This window comes from Oryx dammah, unplaced genomic scaffold, assembly GCF_014754425.2.
Source record: "Oryx dammah isolate SB20612 unplaced genomic scaffold, SCBI_Odam_1.1 HiC_scaffold_15, whole genome shotgun sequence".
In the NCBI taxonomy this organism is placed as follows: Eukaryota; Metazoa; Chordata; class Mammalia; order Artiodactyla; family Bovidae; genus Oryx; species Oryx dammah.
The window spans coordinates 34869818-34888242 of NW_024070199.1; the positions used below are offsets into that span (position 1 = coordinate 34869818).

The 18425-nt window shown below is 43.7% G+C and overlaps 1 protein-coding gene and 2 pseudogenes across 6 annotated transcripts in view; 2 read left to right on the forward strand and 1 right to left on the reverse strand.

Annotated features, from left to right (window-relative positions):
- Positions 1–1584: 1584 nt before the first annotated feature.
- On the forward strand, positions 1585–2123 carry LOC120874464 (annotated as a pseudogene).
- A 6117-nt stretch (positions 2124–8240) lies between these two features.
- The window catches only part of APLP2 (amyloid beta precursor like protein 2), a 63465-nt gene continuing 53280 nt past the window's right edge, over positions 8241–18425 (forward strand). For 2 of the 6 annotated variants that reach the window (XM_040255872.1, XM_040255873.1), the window contains exon 1: positions 8252–8462. In XM_040255872.1, coding sequence (XP_040111806.1) covers positions 8358–8462 — 105 coding nt within the window. In that variant the 5' untranslated portion in view covers positions 8252–8357. Of the gene's footprint in view, positions 8463–18425 lie in introns of all 6 variants that reach the window. The other 4 variants (XM_040255870.1, XM_040255871.1, XM_040255868.1 and 1 more) reach the window with 3 other exon arrangements.
- On the reverse strand, positions 16872–17947 carry LOC120874466 (annotated as a pseudogene).

Consider the following 18425-nt stretch of genomic DNA (forward strand, 5'->3'; position numbering starts at 1 on the left):
CTGATTAGTAAATTGAAATTTATAAACAGATGTAAAGAAGGAAAGAAGGTCTGATTAACAATGTTGCATGTAAGATGGTTACAGAAATGAATCTGTGTACATGAAGAAAAGGACTTCAAGAATGGGGAGGGCAAGATGGGATATAACAGTCATCTTCACATATATGATGAAAATTACCTCGATAAAGACAAAATTTCTAATCATAGAACTCTGAGCTTCTCCATACTACCATGATGGCTATTATAAAAAGGATCTCTGCACAGGGTAGAAAGATGCCCCAAATATCAACACATTCAAACTATGACTTGGGACTTCTCAAGCTGAGTCATTTCACATCCACTTTTCTGAAAAGCAAGTCCCATGTAGAAATCACCAACAATAATAAATTTTAGTGTAAGCAGTTCTCAGCACTGAGGTTTTTATCATCATTTTATATTTTCCACACTGAAAGCAGGGGAAATCATTTTAAGAAGCACTGAACAAGAATACTAGAAAATGTGGTGTCATTATGGACAGCTGAGAAAATAGCCGTTGCACAGAGGCAGAACAGCCCAAGTACAAGGAGGGAATGGGATGTGTCCTTTCAAATGAAGAATCAGGGACAACAAATAAAGGAAGATAAACAGACAGAGCCACATGCAATAACAACTCCTCCAAAAGTGATTTGCAGCCAGAGGCAGATTTTCTGCAGAGCTAACTAAACTCCAGGACCACTCTCTTGCCCTCGTCTCCTCCAAGACCTCAGTAGGGACTGTCAAGATCTCACGTTTGTCTGTACAAGGACACCCAAGATTCACAACTTGTTTGCTTCAAGCCTGTCAAACAGTTTACCAGCAAAACACAACATAGGCTATACATGTTGTGTGTTTAAAGTTATTTTTCAAGCACTATACTTCAGCCACACCTTCACATCCAGATGGTAATCAGTTAAATCAATATTATCATTGAAAACAAAAGATATTTGCATGAAAACTCCAGTGCCAGATTCTTTCTTCTGTCTAGACCCTGCTCTGGTGTGATCAAATTTGGGTAACCTGTATTGATTTTTAAGTACTTGATATTTTTGTTGATTTGACTTGATTGAAAATCAAATCCTATTTTAATTTAGACCAGCAGGAAGTGTAAGAGAGGCTTTATACGTGAAAATATTAAAATATAGATATTTTCACATATAAAGCCTGAAGCTGAAACTCTTGCACACTCAGTTGCTCAGTTGTGTCTGACTCTTTGTGACCCCTGGATTGTAGCCCTCCAGGTTCCTCTCTCTGTCCATGGGATTCTCCAGGCAAGAATACTGGAATGGGTTGCCATTTCCTTCTCCAGGGGATCTTTCTGACCCAGGAGTCGAGCCCATGCCTCTTGCATTGGCAGGTGGATTCTTTACCACTGAGCCACCTGGGAAGCCTGAAGCTGAAACTCACATAAAATTAAACCTTTCTGCTTTTTACAGAGGGTCCCTGTGAGAAGTGATCCAAGCCGTTCAACATCAGTGGCAAAGGGAACATGGAAGCTTTTCAAGCAGGAGAGAAATATGAGAGACCTAGGGAACTTTCTAATTTGTGTGTGTGTGTGTGTAAAGAAGTATTTACTGCTCTTCCCTTCTGTGGCCATCGCTGAAGCGCTAGCGGCCAAAATGAAGTTCAATCCCTTTGTGACTTCTGACCGAAGCAAGAATCGAAAAAGGCATTTCAATGCGCCTTCCCACATTCGCAGGAAAATTATGTCTTCTCCTCTTTCTAAAGAGCTAAGACAGAAGTACAACGTTCGATCCATGCCCATCCGAAAGGATGATGAAGTTCAGGTTGTACGAGGGCACTACTAAGGGCAGCAAATTGGCAAAGTAGTCCAGGTTTACAGGAAGAAATACGTCATCTACATTGAACGAGTGCAGCGGGAGAAGGCTAATGGCACAACTGTCCATGTGGGCATTCACCCCAGCAAGGTGGTTATCACCAGACTAAAACTGGACAAAGACCGCAAAAAGATCCTCGAACGTAAAGCCAAATCTCGCCAAGTAGGAAAGGAAAAGGGCAAATATAAGGAAGAAACAATTGAGAAGATGCAAGAATAAAGTCATCTTGTCTACAGCTTTCATTAAAAACTGTTAAAATGAAAAAAAAAAAGAAGTATTTACTGATTTATTTGACTGCCAGATCTTAGTTGCAGCATGTAGGATCTAGTTCCCTGACCAGGGATCGAACCCAGGCTTCCTGCATTGGAAACGCAGAGTCTTAGTCACTCAACCACAGGGAAGTCCCTCTAATTTCTCTTGAGTTACATTTTTGTAGAGTGGCTTCTCTGTAAATAAAACAGATTTCTATGGCTCCTCGGGATCTTTTAGGTAACGTGACCGACCATCTTATATTTCCTATTTATTACAAATGCCCTAACATACTTCAGCGAAGTGAAATACTCACATAGTCTTTAAAAAAATATTTATTTTTATTTACTCATTTACACAGCAGGTCTTAGTTTCAGCACACAAGATATTTCAGTTGCTGCATGTGGGATCTAGTCCCCTAACCAGGGACTGAACCTGCATTAGAGGCACAGAGTCCTAGCCACTCTGCTAGGGCAAGGGACCACCAGGGAAGTCTCACTCACATATTCTTACATGACTTGTGTTTTTTCAATGCCATGTCTTTGCTTGCATTGTTCCTTCCATGCTTTTTGTGCTCTCCTGCACATCCTTTGTATATAATAGGAAGTCTCAGATATAAGCCCTTCTATGATCTTTGCCTGATGTCTTCAGCCAGATATAACCAGCTTCTTCCTCCAATTTATTCCTTAAAGAACACAGACAGTTCTCTTGGGCCATTTACAACTTTGCACTTAGTGCTATCCTTATGCATGCACAGGTTTCGTCCTCTCTGCTAGACTGTAAAGCTCATTTAGTTTTGTGTTCCCTCCACAAATATTTTTTGAATGTCTATTAAGTACAAGCACTACATGGAGGCACAGAAATGAACCAAACCTGACTCCTCCCTTCATGATGTAATAAAAGAGACAACAAAGAAAAATAAATGATTGATGTTTAGTTTACAAACAGTGTGTCAGAGGTATGTGCAGAATGTTTTGGGGAACACAGAGGCGGTGTGTCAGCTCAGCCTTGGGGTAGAAGGGGGAGAGCAGGAAATGTCCATGAGCAGGTGCTAGTAGAAGCGAGTTAGCCATGGATGGTGGGGTGGGTTTGGGGGTCAGAGGATGCATACTGAGTATGGCTTATTTATTTATTTATAAAATTTTTAAAAGGAACATTTTTCTTTATATTTATTTTTATTTATTTGGCTGTGCCAGGTCTTAGTTTCAGCTTGCAGGATTTTCTAGTTGTGGCACATGGAATATTTAGTTGCAGCACGCAAACTAGTTGCAGCATGGGGGATCTAGTTGCCTGACCAAGTATCAAACCTGGAGCCGCCTGCACTGGGAACAAGGAATCTTAGCCACTGGACCACCAGGGAAATTCCTAGGTATTATATATTTAAAGGCTACCAGTTATAGGCCAAGGCCAAGCTTAGAACCAGTTCATATTTATGGCCCACACTGCAATGTTCAAACACCTGAGTTAAACCAAGGCCATTCAACTATAAAGTATTCACCATTCTATTTTGTGATGAGAAAAAGTAATGCAGTAAGTTGTTAAAAATTTACATTGTACCTGTCTTTGAAATTGTAAAATTATGACCATTCTGTTTTTATTGTTGTTCAATGTTCTTTAATGAAACAGTGGTGATAACATAGTTCAGTTCAGTTGCTCAGTTGTGTCTGACTCTTTGCGACCTCATGAACTGCAGCATACCAGGCCTCCCTGTCCATCACCAACTCCTGGAGTTTACCCAAACCCGTGTCCATTGAGTTGGTGATGCCATCCAGCCATCTCATCCTCTGTCATCCCCTTCACCTCCTGCCCTCAATCCTTCCCAGCATCAGTGTCTTTTCAAATGAGTCAGCTCTTCAGATGAGGTGGCCAAAGTATTGGAGCTTCAGCTTCAACATCAGTCCTTCCAATGAACACCCAAAACTGATCTCTTTTAGGAAGGACTGGTTGGATCTCTTTGCAGTCCGAGGGACTCTTAAGAGCCTTCTCCAACACCACGGTTCAAAAGCATCAATTCTTCGGTCATGTCCTAATGTTTTATTTAGAAAACTAAAACACCGGCAATTGTAGTTGATTTGCAATGTTGTGCTACTTTCTGCTGTACAGCAAAGTGATTCCATTATATGTATGTATATTTTTTTTATAATCTTTTCCATTATGGTTTATCATAGGGTATTGAATATAGTTCCCTGTGCTATACAGTAGGACCTTGTTTATCCACTCTATATATAATAGTTTGCATCCCCTAATCCCAAACTCCTAATCTACCTCTCCCCAACCCTTGGCAACCACAAATCTGTTCTCTATATCTGAAAACACTGGTTAAGTTTAAATGCTACTCCAATTTTAAAAATTTTGTTTTACTGATCCATGATGTTCAAGAATCAAGCTCTCAAACATATTAGTGGATTAGAATTCCCTGGAGAGCTTTAAAAAATATCTTGAATCCCTTATGTCACTTTAGCCTTAGTGATTTAAAATTTCTGAGGTAGGAGCTCAGGAATTTGTCTTTTTATAAAACTTCTTTGGAAAAGCATCCTAATCTGGGAGCAACTGCTCTAGCTGGATTTACCTCATCTGAAAACATGTCAAACGGATGAGTGGGCACTGCTCATATAAGGATACATTCGGGGAAATAAACCATTTTTCCCCCCAAAAGGAAATGCACACAACTTAAGTGTTCATAAAAGATAACTCTTTTAGAAGGAAGTCTGATTCTTAAGAAGAGAGAAGAAATAGAAGGTTATGTTAGGCCTTTTCTTTTTGTTAACAAACGGTAATGAAGTGACAACAGAGTGCTCTTCAAATGACTTGGTCACTGACATGAGCATATTTAGGGTGAAAAATTATCATTTGAAAATTGCAAGACTAGGTATGCTTCCATGAGTATCACTTAGTTAAGGGAGAGTAACATTCTGAAGTCAAGAACATTGATGAACAGGGAACAAAGTTTTATTAATGATCCTTCAGTGACCTGAAAATGCAAATAAACTTCTTTCAGGACCTAACTAATTTTATTTTTTTATTAAAATAAATTAAAGGGTTTATTTATTTTTTTCATGTGGGATACCAATTTCCTGACCATGGATGGAACCCACATCCCCTGCATTGAAAGCATGGAGTCTTAACCACTAGAACACCAGGAAGTCCCCAGGATCTAACTAATTTTAGATAGAAACTCCCCCAGGTCATTTTTCTACAAATCCTTCTATCCCATGATATTAAAGCTCATCCTTGAATACACAGTCCTGAAAGCATGAATACTGGGGCCACTACTTTGAACTCAGGGAATTTCACTTGCTTTTCCCCTAGCATTTAGAGTCATAGAAATTTAGACATCCCTGAGATGAGTTCCTAATTTTGTGTTCCTAATTTTCTCAGAGGGTCTGTAGAACTCACCTAAGGCTCCAAAGTGGAATTAGGTCTTTCACAGTCACTTGATACTGTTTCCGTGCATATTTCCACAGAAATTTGTACTTCATGCTTTTCACTACTGTACATTCATTTTTCATTGAATCACACAAATTGGTGAATTAAGACAGGTTCTTAATATTCCCACTTGACAGGGGAAGAAAGACAGTCACATGATGAAGGGTATGTCCATAGTTATAGGGCTGCACCAGTCAACTCTGGCTGCCAGAACAAAATATCACAGACTGGGTGGCTAAACAGCAGGAATTTGTTTCTCAGGGTTGTGGAGGCTGTGAAGTCCAAGACCATGATGCTGGCCAGCTTGGCTTTCTGATGATGAGGGCTCTCCTCCTGGCCTTCTCACTGTGCCCTCACATGTTGGAGGGGGGGTGGGGGTGGGGGGAGGTGGGTGAGCATGGAACAAGCTCTCTGTTCTCTTCTTGCTGCTGCTAAGTCACTTCAGCCGTGTCCGACTCTGTGCGACCCCAGAGATGGCAGCCCACCAGGCTCTCCTATCCCTGGGGTTTCTCCAGGCAAGAACACTGGAGTGGGTTGCCATTTCCTTCTCCAATGCATGAAAGTGAAAACTGAAAGTGAAGTCGCTCAGTTGTGTCCAACTGTTTGCGACCCCATGGACTGCTGCCTACCAGGCTCCCCTGTCCATGGGATTTTTCCAGGCAAGAGTACTGGAGTGGGGTGCCATTGCCTTCTCTGTGTTCTCTTCTTAGAAGGGCACTAATCCCCTCTTCAGGGGCTTCCCAGCAGCTCAGATGGTAAAGAATCTGTCTGCAATACAGAAGACCCAGGTTTGCTCTCTGGGTGGGGAAGATGCCCTGGAGAAAGGAATGGCAACACACTCCATTACTCTTGCCTGGAGAATCCCATGGACAAGAATTCTGCGGAGTTACAGTCCATGAGGTCACAAAGAGTCAGATAGGACTGAGTGACAAACACTTCCACTTTCAATCCCCTCTTGAGGGCCGCTCATGACCTCATCTAACCCTAATTACCTCCCAAAGGCTCCATCTCCAAACACCATCATTTTGGGGGTCAAGGCCTCAGCAGGCATGAATGTTGGAGAGGATACACTTTGGTCCATAGCAACAGCTGAAGGCTGAACTAGGGAGAGAATCCCACAGAACGGATTTCCATGACGCAGCACAAACATGAGCCCGCGTGTCCAGGATGAGGGGACCTGCACTGTGACCTACCTATGTCTTGTCAGTGGCAGAAGAGCTTTGGAAAGAACCAGGGGAGCAAGTGGGCTTTCCTGGTGGCTCAGACGGTAAAGAACCCGCCTGCCAGGGTCCATCCCCGGGTTGGGAAGATCCCCTGGGGGAGGAAATGGCAACCCACTCCAGTCTTCTTGCCTGGAGAATCCCATGGACAGAGAAGCCTGGTGGGCTACAGTCCACGGGTGGCAAAGAGACGCAAATGAGGGACTAAACAACAACAAAGGGTAGCAAGTGTCATAGTAGGGAACAGGGCTCTGGGGATTCGGAACAGAGGCGAGCAGAGGAAGAGAAAGATGTTTACAACACGTAACGGGAGCGAGGACAGTGCAGGCATGGAGAGGACTCTGTAACGGAAAGGTGCAGACTGTTTTTGGGGAATGGGGCAGAGCCTGCTCAAGTCCAGGACCGGGCGCGTCCTGCTGTGGGGCTGGAAAGTCCGGCGTTCTGGTTGGACACTGTCTCTTCGCTTTTACCGTCTGTTTCCTGGGGTAGAGACGCCGCTCTCTATGTATTTGGAAACGAGCAAGGACGCTGCAGAGGGTGGTCCATAAAGCTCACGGCTGCAGAGAGGAAACAAAGCCGGCGGCGCCCCAGCACCGCGAGGCCGTGCCCGCTGTGAACCGAGTAGTACGGCGTCTCCCAGCTGGAGTGGAAGCTCAGCGGGGCACGCACGCAGGCAGAGAGAAGCAGGTCTCTTGCTAGCGATCGTGAACCGAACAAGAAAGAAAAACGATCTTTTCCTAAAACACACGAGGAAGGCCTGGACCTGGGCTCTGAGGTCAACGTGGTCCTCGCACCGCTGGTCTCCGGTGGGAGGGAGCTATCCCGGGCTCTAGTGGCCGCCGGCAAGGAGGAGGAAGGCTGAGGCCTAAGGACCAGCGGTCGAGAGCTTGCAAACCGCGGCTCGGGGCGGGCGGCGGGCTGGGACGGGGCGCGCCCCGCGGGGGTTGGGGCGGAGGAACGCAGCCTCTTGCAGCCCTTTCTCTGGCCGGGAGGACGGCCTTCTGCAAACCTGCCTGGACTCGGAACAATTCATCCTGTTTTTCCTTTAAAAAAATAAAAAATAAAAATCCTGTTTTTCATAAAATCATTGTCAGAACCCCGAAGAGGGCGGTACCCGAAGGAATCTGGAAAATAGCCCGCAGGGGCGGGCAGCGGGGCGTGTCTGGTGTCGGGCGGCTGCAGGAGAACAGAAGGGCGCAGTGCGGGCAGATAACCAGGGGGGTGCTGGCGGCCCAAGCGCACCCTGCCCGGGCCCCCCCAAACCCGCGCACACCCCCGCGTCCCAGAGCAGCCGAGGTCCGGCGGGGCGGGGCATCAGCACCTGGGGGCGGGACCGGGCGGGGTGCGCGGCTGGAGCGGAGGGAGGGGCGGGCTCTTCCGCCCCCTGATTGGGTCTGGGCTGAACGAGGGGCGGTGTGTTGCGGTGGTTCTGCGGGTCGGCATTGGGCGCCAAAGACGGAGGGTGTGGTTTTGTGAAGTCAGTTCCGGTCGGTGTAAAACCCTAGGGGCGGCGGCGAACAAGCCTCAGATGCTTCTGGGTCGCGGTGGGGACCCTTCGGTGTCCGTCTGTGTGAGCTTGAAAGCCGAGCGCTAGAGCGACCCGGCGAGGGATGGCGGCCACCGGGACCGCGGCCACCGCGGCCACTGGCAAACTCCTGGTCGTGCTGCTGCTCGGGCTCACAGCTCCCGCCGCGGCGCTGGCCGGCTACATTGAGGTGGGGACCGGGCGAGCGCCCGAGCCCTTTCTTATGCGCCCGCGGGGGAGCGCGGCCTGCCGAGGGGTCCGGGCCGGGAGGGGGTCGCGGCGCGCGGGGCGGTGGGGGTGGTCCGGCGCTGCGGCGGGTCTGGAGCGCCTCCCCCGCCCGCCCCGGCTTGGCGCAGTGCTTGGCGCTGGAGGTCGGGTTGTCTCCGCCGCCGCAGAGGCCAAATGAAAGGCATCGGGGTTGCGGGGGGCAGCGGGCCGCCTCGGCCGCCCCAGCCCCCATCCGGCCCGCGGCGCCGCCACATCCTCTGCGGACCCTGTGGAGCCCAGACGCCCGCTCCGCTGTCCCCCGGGACCGCGCGAGCCTCTGCCATGCGCCATGCAGCCCGGGACCCGGTGCGGCTGGGCTGGCTCCGGGAGCGGCCGTGCCAACCCGGCCCCCGTGCGGCGCCCGGGCTTCCCACCGGGAGCGGTGGATGCGGCCTTTGTTGGCGAGTAGGCCGGGCCGCGGGGATGCGGGCGCCCGGACAGCGCCCGGCACCGGAGCGGCTCCGCTCCCCGCAGCGGGTGCGCCCTCTGCTTCCTGTGCGCCTCCCGCTCCGGATCCCGGCTCTGGCGTCGGACCTTCGGGAGGGATTGTTAAATACAATCCGGTTGCCTGACTCTGATGAACCAGGGGAAACCCTTCTCCGCTGTCGGCGTTGCTCCCTTTTGTGGTGGGTTTCAGCGAGCAGGGACAGTACTCGTGAATACGTTGTAAAAAACTCTGGTTGAAGCGTACTTTTTCGGCGTAGTTTCCCCGCACCTGGCGACCTCGCGAACACACACGTCTGTGCCGGGCGATGGTCCAGTGCTTGCGTGCCCGGAAGGTTCGCTGGGGTCAGGGGGTCCTGCCTTGTGGCCTGGACCTGGCCGCTTATAGAAACCTTTCTGTCCACGAGGGGGACATGGGACTTTATTTTTACTTGGTATCTCGAAATAGTGCTTGAACTGTCGGACTGGAATGTGTGTTTCTGGTGTAGTTTTTTTCCCCTCTTCGCTCTTTTGCAAATTACAATGGCTTTTTGCGGAGTTAGCTAATTTCAGAGAGAAGTGAGACTGGATTTGATTACACAAGCATTGACTGAAGAGTTTCTAATAAAAACCCACAGAACGTGTTTTTCTGCAGAAAGTGGAAATATTTCCACGATTAGAAATAGTCGACTCTAGAGCAAACCTCCAGTGGAACAGCTTAAAACGTCCTATTCATCCTGCTTAAAGCTTTGATTCTTCAGGGGCGGGGGGCGGGGTGATGGTGGAGGAAGTTTCAAGTAGAAATAGTTAATGCTTATGTAAGCATACTTCTAGATTAGGATTCTTTTCGTTTCCACGCAGTGATCCACGATATGGTGTCGCAGGGAAGCACGCTAGATGAGTGGGGTGGGAGGGAAAGGAAAAAGCTTTTGTTTGGAACGTAGAATTTAACTCTTAGGGCAGGATGTCACAAACCATTGTTCACATTCTTTTACCTCACTTCCCAGAGGTATGAGTAACTTCAGGCACTAGTGAATTCACAATCAAGCATTCATCAGTTTTAAAGAATATCTTCCTTTCAGGTCTAAACAGGCACTTGAATGCCTGCAGAGAAAGAGCAGTGAACAATACCAGAATTAGCTGTTGTGGATTAAGTTTGGTTATTATCCACATCATTGTTCAGTTGGAAACTCCGACTAGACAGAAAGTGGAAATAGACATTTCCCTAAAATGGTGTTTGAATGCGGTTTAGGAAAACTTCTCATCTTTGGAGCTGTATTTTTGCCCACCCTTACTACATTATCTTTCAGATGTTTTTTTCTTTTGTCCAAAAGGCAGAATTTCCTTCATACATATATAATTTGATTTTGTTTATTTAATCAGGCAAAGGGCCGCCTGAGCCTTGGTTTAGATGAGAATGGCCTAATTCAGGATTCTCTTTGAGATGGTCCTTACTGAGATTAGCCAAAGGGATTCTAGCCAAATCCCTGATCAGATTGCTTGGCACAGAATTATTGATTGGCAAATCTTGAGTGTTGCTTGGTGTTGACTGAATTAATCTCATACACCTGTTTAAAAGGAAAGAAAAGGAATCTCTGTATTCATGGTCACTTCCTCTGTTAAATCCGAGACAAGTTCATTTGAGGGCCTGCTCCCTTGTGGTATTCGTGCTGAAATCCTGCACTCTGTACAGTTTGGATGCTGAGGCTTCTGAGAGCCAGAGCTCTAGTTCGTTCCACCACATTTTAAAATGACTGGGCCCTTTGGTAGCCAATATTCAGGAAACTCATAGTATGACATCTGGGGCAGAAGATCAATGCTGGTATTTAAGTGATGGTAGAGGCAATGTCTGATTATGACCTGGACAAATACCAATGCCTCTGATAGAAGCGTCAGCTTTTATTTTATCATAACTGTGTTAAAATCCTTTGATAAATGTGATGTGCTAAGTTTTGGCAAATCCTCCTTTGATGAGGTTTGTTTTCATCATCGAAAGCTGGGCTATCCCACAGGGTAGCCACTTGCAGTGGTGGCTATAATGATTGAGGAATGAATTTTCCATTTTATTTAATTTTACCTAATTTACATTTAAAAACAATACTCAGTTCAGTGATTGGAAACAGCTTTTTATATGAGTCTACTTTTTAAACTACATTTTATGAATGTAAATGCAAGTCAGATATTTCTTGTGAAATTTAGCATGTGAATTATCTGTCGGTGCTAAATGCACTTCATATTTTGAAGACTTACTATGAACAACTTTGTAAAATAACTGATTTGTAATTTTCATATTGATTGCATTGAAGTGATATTTTACACACTGGCTAAGTAAATTATATTAAAATTAGTCTCACCTGTTTCAAATATAACATATATGACTCATATTTCTCCTGGGTGGTGCTAATTTATTTTTTAAAGTTGGTGCTGTATGAGTGTTTTTATTAGCACAGTTTTTAAATGTTATTTTTTTCCCACAATAAAGCCTTGCTTAAAGTTGGTCCAGTATGATCTTAACAGTTTTGAGTATTTTTTTCTGTTAACTTTTTTCAATTACAATTTTTATTTAGAGATAATTTCAGGCTTACAAAAAATTGCAAAAATTGTATGAACAACTCTTATACCCTCTACCCAGATTGATCAGTTTAACATTTCCCCCTATTCAGCATTTGCTTTGTCACTCATTGTGTAATTATGTATTTTTTGCAAACAAGCAAAGGGAGCAAATTGCATACATCTTACCCCTCTACCCCTGAAAACTTGCAAGTGTATTTCCTAAGAACCTGGGAACCAAAGACTGTGTCCTGCATAACCCATTTGGTTATCAGCTTAAAGAAATTTAACTTTGATACAATACTTTGATCAGATCTACTCTCTGTATTCCATTTTGCCAGTAGAACCAATAATGGCCTTCATAGAATTTGAAAACTTTTTTTTTTTTTTAAGTTAAAGAGCTTTAGAATTCTTGGTAGTACATGAAGGGTTAATTATTTTTCCAAATAGAAAATAATATCTTAAACTTACCTGATATTGTTTTGACTCTGGAAAATAAAAACTTAAAAACCTTTCAGGATTCCTCAGTTATATCACTCTTAGTAAATTCTTGGGCTTTTGCATTTTCTGTTTAAAATTACAAGAAAAATTACATGGGGAGTGCACATTCATTGTAGAAATTTTAAATCCATTTGAAGAATAAGAAGTGAAAAATAACCTGAGATCCTTGTGTTGTCCGTGGAAATTTCACTGTGAATGTGTTGGTGGTGTCTAGCCTCCTATGGCTACCAGGTACATACATTTTATCAAAGTGACAGATTGCTTATTGAAGCTGGTACCTAACAATTAGTATTTTGAATTTTCCTAAAGAACTACTGAAAGAAAATAGTTTTCTGTGTGATTAAAAAGGGATAAATTTTTGAACAGTGATTGTAGAGCCTGTGGAGGGAGGCCATTTGAGAGTTGGAAATCGCCCATAATCCAATTCTCATGAGTTGTTTTTTTAGTGAGGTAAACTAGATTACCTTGACTCTTAATTAAATTTAGTATAGTGCACCTTGATTTATGGTGTAAGATGGAAAGTGAACGAAATAGAAATCAGTTCCAGTTCTCTGTATCAAGTACAGCTAATAACTGCTTTTTGCTGAGAGACATTTTCTTACATAAGCATCACGGAAGCTTTTCTTCATGGAATCTTTTGCAACATAATTAACCTGTTTTTAAAATACAACTCTTCATTTGCTAACCATCCCACTAATGTTTGCTGAACTCTGTTACCAGGTTCCGTGTTAGAGGCTAAACAGTGCAGTAATAAAACCAGATATGCCTCATGCCTTTTCCTCTGCAAAGCACACTTGCCTGTGACTTTCAGGCCCCACCCCCAGAGATTTCTCCTTGAGGACATCTGGGAATCTCATTGTCACGGGCTCCCCAGGGGTTTCTCCTGTGCAGGTAGAGAAAAACAAACTGCAGCAAACAAAAAGCCAACAGAACTCATGTGGGTACAGCATCTTCCATAAGTCCCCAAAAGTCTGGTAAAGTAGGTCTTCTCATCCACACCTGAAAAAGGGAGTCAGGAGAGGGCAGCAAGGCCAGGCTGAGAACTGGTCTGTCTCACTGAGTTGTTACTCCTTCTATATCAGGGTGTTTCATGACATTTCTATTTGGGTTGCAGATTTCTTTCTTTTGTTTTTTTTTCCCACTCTTGTTTACCTATTTTCTCTACCATCAGGAAATCTGATATGAATATTTTCTTTAAAAGAAACTAATTTCACAGATACTGTATCATGAATCCACGTATTGCCAAACTGCTAACAGTGGTTTTCTCTGAAGGTTGTAATTAAAGGAGGCCTTGCTGTTTTACATTTTCCATGGATTAAAAAAAAAAAAATCTAATGCTTTTTTGTATAATGTGCAAGTTCTCTCTTTTTTTACAATAGTAAGCTTGTTTTGTCTTTGCATTCTGATAAAAAAAATTTAAGGAAAGAAACTCTGACCACCTGTGGGGAATCTTATCATAATCAGTGTATGGTATTATTTGGAAGGGAAAATGTTATTGGCACCAGACTTCGAATCACTGGCCTGGCTGGTAGACAAACTATTAGGAAGAGGCTAACACGGTAACCCATACGACTAAAAGAAGATTGTGGTCCAGAAAAAAAGTCATCATTTGGAGTGGGCACCTGTGGTGTAGGTTAATTGAACAGCCCCGCCACAGCCTTTCTGCTCTGCCTTCCTCAGCCTGGCGCTTCCTGTGGTTGCAGAAGGGTGTTGCAGTTTCAAAGCACAGGCTCTGTTGTGATAACATCCAGGGGATCATTGGGTTTTTCTCAGAGCTCATCAACTGGGCTGAATGATATCCAGTGCTTCCAGCCAAAGCAGTCATGGGTGAGTCGTGGTGGTGGTGCTGTGACAGGCTTAGACTGCACACTGGGTTCTGATGGGAAAGAGGGCTGTGCATGTTGGGTAGATAACAGCCCAACATCTGCTACATATGGCTGGTCTGGCTGGAAAGGAAAAGAGTGCATTTGTTCTTACCTAAGTTACCTGTGAGTTAAAAGTTTGCCGGCGGAATTGAGACAACAAAGAAGGCTCTCCCATGGTTTATTAGGGTCTTGCACTTCATTTTGAGGGATGTTGCCGTCCAGAACAGAATGGCTGAATGGAGAAGTACCTGAAAATTTATAAGGGAGATATTTAGCCTAGAGAAGATGAAAACATGGATTTTAATGTGGGTGATAAAGAACATAAACATTTTCAAATTTTTATATATTGTCTCTGGAAGGCTAAGTATGACTTAATCTAGGCTCAAGCAGAATTTTTACATGGAGAAAGAAATGAGCCAGTAAGTGTAAAGAGTGTAGGACTTTTATTTCCTTTCACTAGGAATATTATCAGCATAGCATGGTAAATATGTAAAAGGTACTCATATCCACTTATCCACCATCCAGTTTTGTTAAATTTTAGCACTTCCCATGTTCGCTTTAACTTTTTTTAAAGAACTAAAACACTATGGATAGATAAGTAAAGCATTGTTATAGGCCTCCTCTGAACCCCCATCCCATTAATCTTCCTTTCCGGAAGTAACTCTTAAGATCTTGAGTTGGGAATTCAGCATTCCCATTCATGTTCCCGTGCTGAGAGAAAACCCTTTCATCTCTTTGGATCCCAGGCTTTTAGAGATGAGCGCAGAGTGCAAATTGCTGGAGTGTTTTAGATAATTTTAGAAGGTAAGAATGCTAGGATATTTGAAATGGAAGTAAGGACAAACTGGTGCCTGTGAAAGGTGCTACGGCCCCATCGCAGCCCTGCACACTGACATGTAAAGCCTGGAGACTTTTTGAGCTTTTTACAGCTTAAATACACAAAGGGGAAAAAAAGTATAACTCAGTGTATTTTCATAAAACAGGACCTTTTATTCCCTTTTATTAGGAATAGCATGGTAAGTATGTAAAAGGTATTCATATCCACTTATCCACCCTCCAGTTTTGTTAAATTTTAGCACTTCCCATCTTTGCTTTAACTTTTTTTTTAAAGAACTAAAACACTATGGATAGAGAAGTGTAACCACTTGTCTTGTGTAACCACTGCCAAGGTCCAGAAGTAGAGCGTTCCCATTCCCCATTGCACCTAGTAGCTGTCAGCCTGACTTTATGTCTTGCTTTTCTTTATAGTTTTACTATCCAGGCATTCATCCCTAAACACTGTAATTTAACTTTTCTGGTTTTCTAGTCTTTAAGGAAATTCTCTCAGTATGTTTTCTTGAGTTTCTGGCTTCTTTCACTGGACTTGTTTTTGAGGATCATCTGGATTACTGATGGTAGCTGTGGTTCACCTGTTTGCACAGCTGTATAGTACTCCCATACCTGAAGAAAGCACAGTTTGTTTTGCTGTTGACGGACATTTGGAATGTCTCCAGTTTGAGGTTATTGAGATAACACTACCCCTTCTGCTACTTGCCTTTTTACCCTCTTCATGATGTCTTTAGAAGTCCTTCGTTTTACTGTCTAATTTATCAGTTTTACTTTTTTAAAAATTACGATAGGTACTTTCTGTGTCACGTGTGAGAAATTTGCCCCCCAGAGGACATAGTTTTTCTCCTGTGTTGCCTACCAAGGGCCTTCTGTTTGCCTGTCACGTTTGGAGCCACAGTTTCCCTGAAACTCCTTGCTGTGTAGATACGAAGTATTGGTCTTTTTCCTTATTTATTGTTTTTCACATAGTTACCCAGCTTGCACCATTTAATGTCAAGGTCTCCTTTCCCTCCTGCTCTCCCCTGCCAGCTCTGTTAATTTATCTCTCTGTATGTGTGAGACTCTTTCTGGGCTCTCCTAATCCACTGTATCCGTGTACCAAGCCCACGCTGTCTTAATGACTGTGCTTAGTAATGAGGTTTTATACCTACTGGAGCAAGCCCTTCTACTTGGATTGTCTTCAGTAGTGCCTTGACTGCTCTTTGACCCTTTTCTTTCCATATACATTGGGTACATTTAACCAAAAACAGCGTTTGTTGGAATTTAGATTCAGGTTGCATTGAATCTATAGTTCAATTAGGAAAACTGGACATTTTTCTCATATTGAGTCTTCCAACCCAGAAACACGATACATGCCTTTGTTTAGGTCCTCACTAATCAACTTCAGTGTTTTAAAGCTTTTTGCATAGAAATCTTATATATAGTATGTTCGGTTATCATTTGTTGCCGTTGTAGAAGTAAAGTTGACACTTTCATTGCCTCTTTCCTATTTTCTGTAGGTTTTATTTTCTATTTTATTACTTTATGTCCATTAGAATTCTTTCCTACTTTTCACAGGTTTAATTTTTTTTCCCCTAGCACTTTGAGATGACTGCTTTATTTTTTTCAGCTTTCTCTTCTCTTCTGATTTGTTTAAAGCTATATATTTTCCTCTGAACAGGGCTTTAGCTGCAATTCATAACTGTTTTTAGCTTTCTATTTAATATTTTTAACAAAGGAGATATGTGTGTGTTAGTTGCTCAGTCATGTCTGACTGTTTGCAGCCCCGTGGACTGTAGCCCGCCAGGTTCCTCTGTTGATGGAATTCTCCAGGCAGGAGCACTGGAGTGGGTTCCCGTCTCCAGGGAATCTTCCCGACCCAGGGATTGCACCCTGGTCTCTTGCATTGCAGGCAGACTCTCTCCTACATTGCAGGTGGACACTTTAGCATCAGAGCCACCAAGGAAGCCCATTGTGTATAACATTGTGTAAGATTAAGCTGTACAGTGTTCTGATCTGATACATTTATACATTGCAGTATGTTTACCACTGTATCACTGCTGCTGCTACCACCTCTCATCCATAATTAAAATTTCTTTTTGGTAGTGAGAGCAATTATGATCTAGTCTTTTTTTTTAATATATATAATTTTATTACAAAATTAAAAAAAAAATGCAACATTCTCGTTCTAGAAAACCCAAAAGTTCCTATCGATGCTAATTTCTATGAGTTTGCTGTGCTACCATACACAAGTCAAGAAATTAAAGAAACCATTAAATATTTAGAAACATTTAACATCAGAAGCTTGAAACTCTAACTGTATGTAGTAGCCCTCAAAAGCCACAACTTGTGTTTTTGAAAAAGTATTTTCTCTACAAAGAATCTTCTCAGCTATACAAAAATCTGTACAGTTTTTATACTGAAGCTAATATTGAGCTGCACTTGAATTCACATTCTTAGCAAAACAACTGCCTGAGCACACAGGCATACTCCACACACATCATTACAAGATAGCCATTTATTCCTCATTTTCCTCCTCCTCCTGCTCATCTTCATCTTCTTCCTCCTCTGCTTCCTCCTCTTCTTCTGGTTCGTTTTTCTTCTTGGAGCCTGTTGGCCTGCCAGGGCCCTTTTTTCCCCGCTTCACTCTTGCCCTTGGCACGGTACGCAGCAATATCCTTTTCATATTTCTCCTTTAGCTTAGCTGCTTTCTGTTCATACGGCTGTTTATCTTTGGCTGACTGCTCAGACCACATTTCACCCAATTTTTTTGCAGCATCCCCAATGGATAAGCCAGGGCGTTCACTTTTGATCTTTGGGCGATGTTCGGAGCAAAACAGGAAGAAGGCAGATGGAGGCCTTTTCGGAGCGTTGGGATCTTTTTTCTTTCCCTTCTTGTCACCTTTAGGAGGGACATAATTTTTCATCTCCCTGTCGTAGCGAGCTTTGTCACTTTTTGCCCTGTCTTCGAACTTGGGACTTTTCTTTGGCCGACATGGTCTTCCCTCTCTCGGAACATTTCTTGGAAAACTCGGCGAAATTGACTGAGGAGTCGGGGTGCTGCTTCTTGTGTTCCTCGCGGCAGGTCTGCACGAAGGCGTACGAAGACATCTCGCCCCGCGGCTTGTTGGGGTCGCCCTTCCCCATGCTGCTGCTGCGGCGGGGGCTGCGTGTCCACCTGGTGAAAGGTTTTCCTACGAGTTCCGCGCAGCGGCCGCGTCTGACCGCTACGCTGCTGCCCTGGCTCCGGCGTGAACTGGTTCCTGATCTAGTCTTTTAACAACTTCGCTGTTTACAAAACAGTATTCTGGACTATAATCACTGTGCTGAGAGTTAGGCCTCTAGTCTTTAACTGTTGTTTACAAATTTGTACCCTTAAATAAGATACAAGTTTGGATATATAATATTTTCATTATCATTCAAGTAAAACAATAGATTTTTACATTGTGACTTTTTTTTACAGGTAATTTAGAAGTACGTTTCTTAAATTTCCAGGGATGGGGAGGAGGTTATCTGGCTGTCTTTCAGGCTGTCCATTTCTGACTTTGTTGTCAGAGAATTAGTCTGTATGATTTCAGTTTTTTGAAACTTGTTGAGACTTGCTTCATGACCCAGTTTATGATAAAATTTTGTTGTGTGCATAAAGAAAATGTTTAATCTGTAAGTTATTACTGACAGTATTTATATGGCTTCTGATCATACTGTTTCCATTGTTGTTTAGATCTTTATCCCTAATTATT